Source organism: Eurypyga helias, unplaced genomic scaffold (assembly GCF_000690775.1).
Source record: "Eurypyga helias isolate BGI_N326 unplaced genomic scaffold, ASM69077v1 scaffold29617, whole genome shotgun sequence".
NCBI lineage: Eukaryota > Metazoa > Chordata > Aves > Eurypygiformes > Eurypygidae > Eurypyga > Eurypyga helias.
Window position 1 is genome coordinate 18,640 of NW_010261681.1, and position 663 is coordinate 19,302.

The following is a 663-nucleotide window of genomic DNA, read 5'->3' on the forward strand; positions in this document are numbered from 1 at the left end:
GCGCGCCCCCCCCCGTCCTTTGCAGGGGGTCAAGTGGGCACTAAAGAAGCTGGAGCTGACCAAGTATCCCAACAAGCCTGCCAGCACCTACAGCGGAGGCAACAAGAGGAAGCTGTCCACGGCCATCGCGCTGATTGGATACCCGGCCTTCATCTTCCTGGTGCGCCCCGGGCGCCCGTACTCTGCCTGCAGGATCCCCCCACCCTCCCTGTCCCTGGGCCTGGTGCTGGGCTCGAGTGGAGAAATAACTGTGGGGGAGCTGCTTGTCCCCAGCTCTGCCACGAGTGTGCTGGGGTGTGGGGTGCTGTCCTGAGCCAGGCTCAGGACCAGAAGGGGGCGGCAGGGTCCCCCCAGGGGCAGGTGTGTCTGAGGGTGCTGTCTGTCCCGCAGGATGAGCCCACCACAGGGATGGACCCCAAGGCACGGCGTTTCCTCTGGAACCTCATCCTGGATGTCATCAAAACGGGTCGCTCCGTGGTGCTCACATCCCACAGGTCCAGGGGGGCTTCTGGCTGTGCCCACGCAATGCCTCTGGGCACCTGGGTGCTGCGTGGGTGGGAGGGGGCTCTTTGGTCCCTGGGAGATGGCATTCAGCGGGGGCGTGGGGAGCAGAGGGAACTCGGGAACACCTTCTGTTGCCTTGTCCCATCCCTGGTGGTGGGG

General features: G+C 65.2%; 1 protein-coding gene across 1 annotated transcript in view; it reads left to right on the forward strand.

Annotated features, from left to right (window-relative positions):
- Nucleotides 1-663, forward strand: part of LOC104512472 (ATP-binding cassette sub-family A member 2-like) — a gene marked incomplete at both ends in the record, with an annotated part of 19,843 nt that overhangs the window by 18,047 nt on the left and 1,133 nt on the right. Inside the window, 2 exon segments of the mRNA XM_010155458.1 lie at nucleotides 26-160; nucleotides 391-494. Coding sequence (XP_010153760.1) covers nucleotides 26-160; nucleotides 391-494 — 239 coding nt within the window.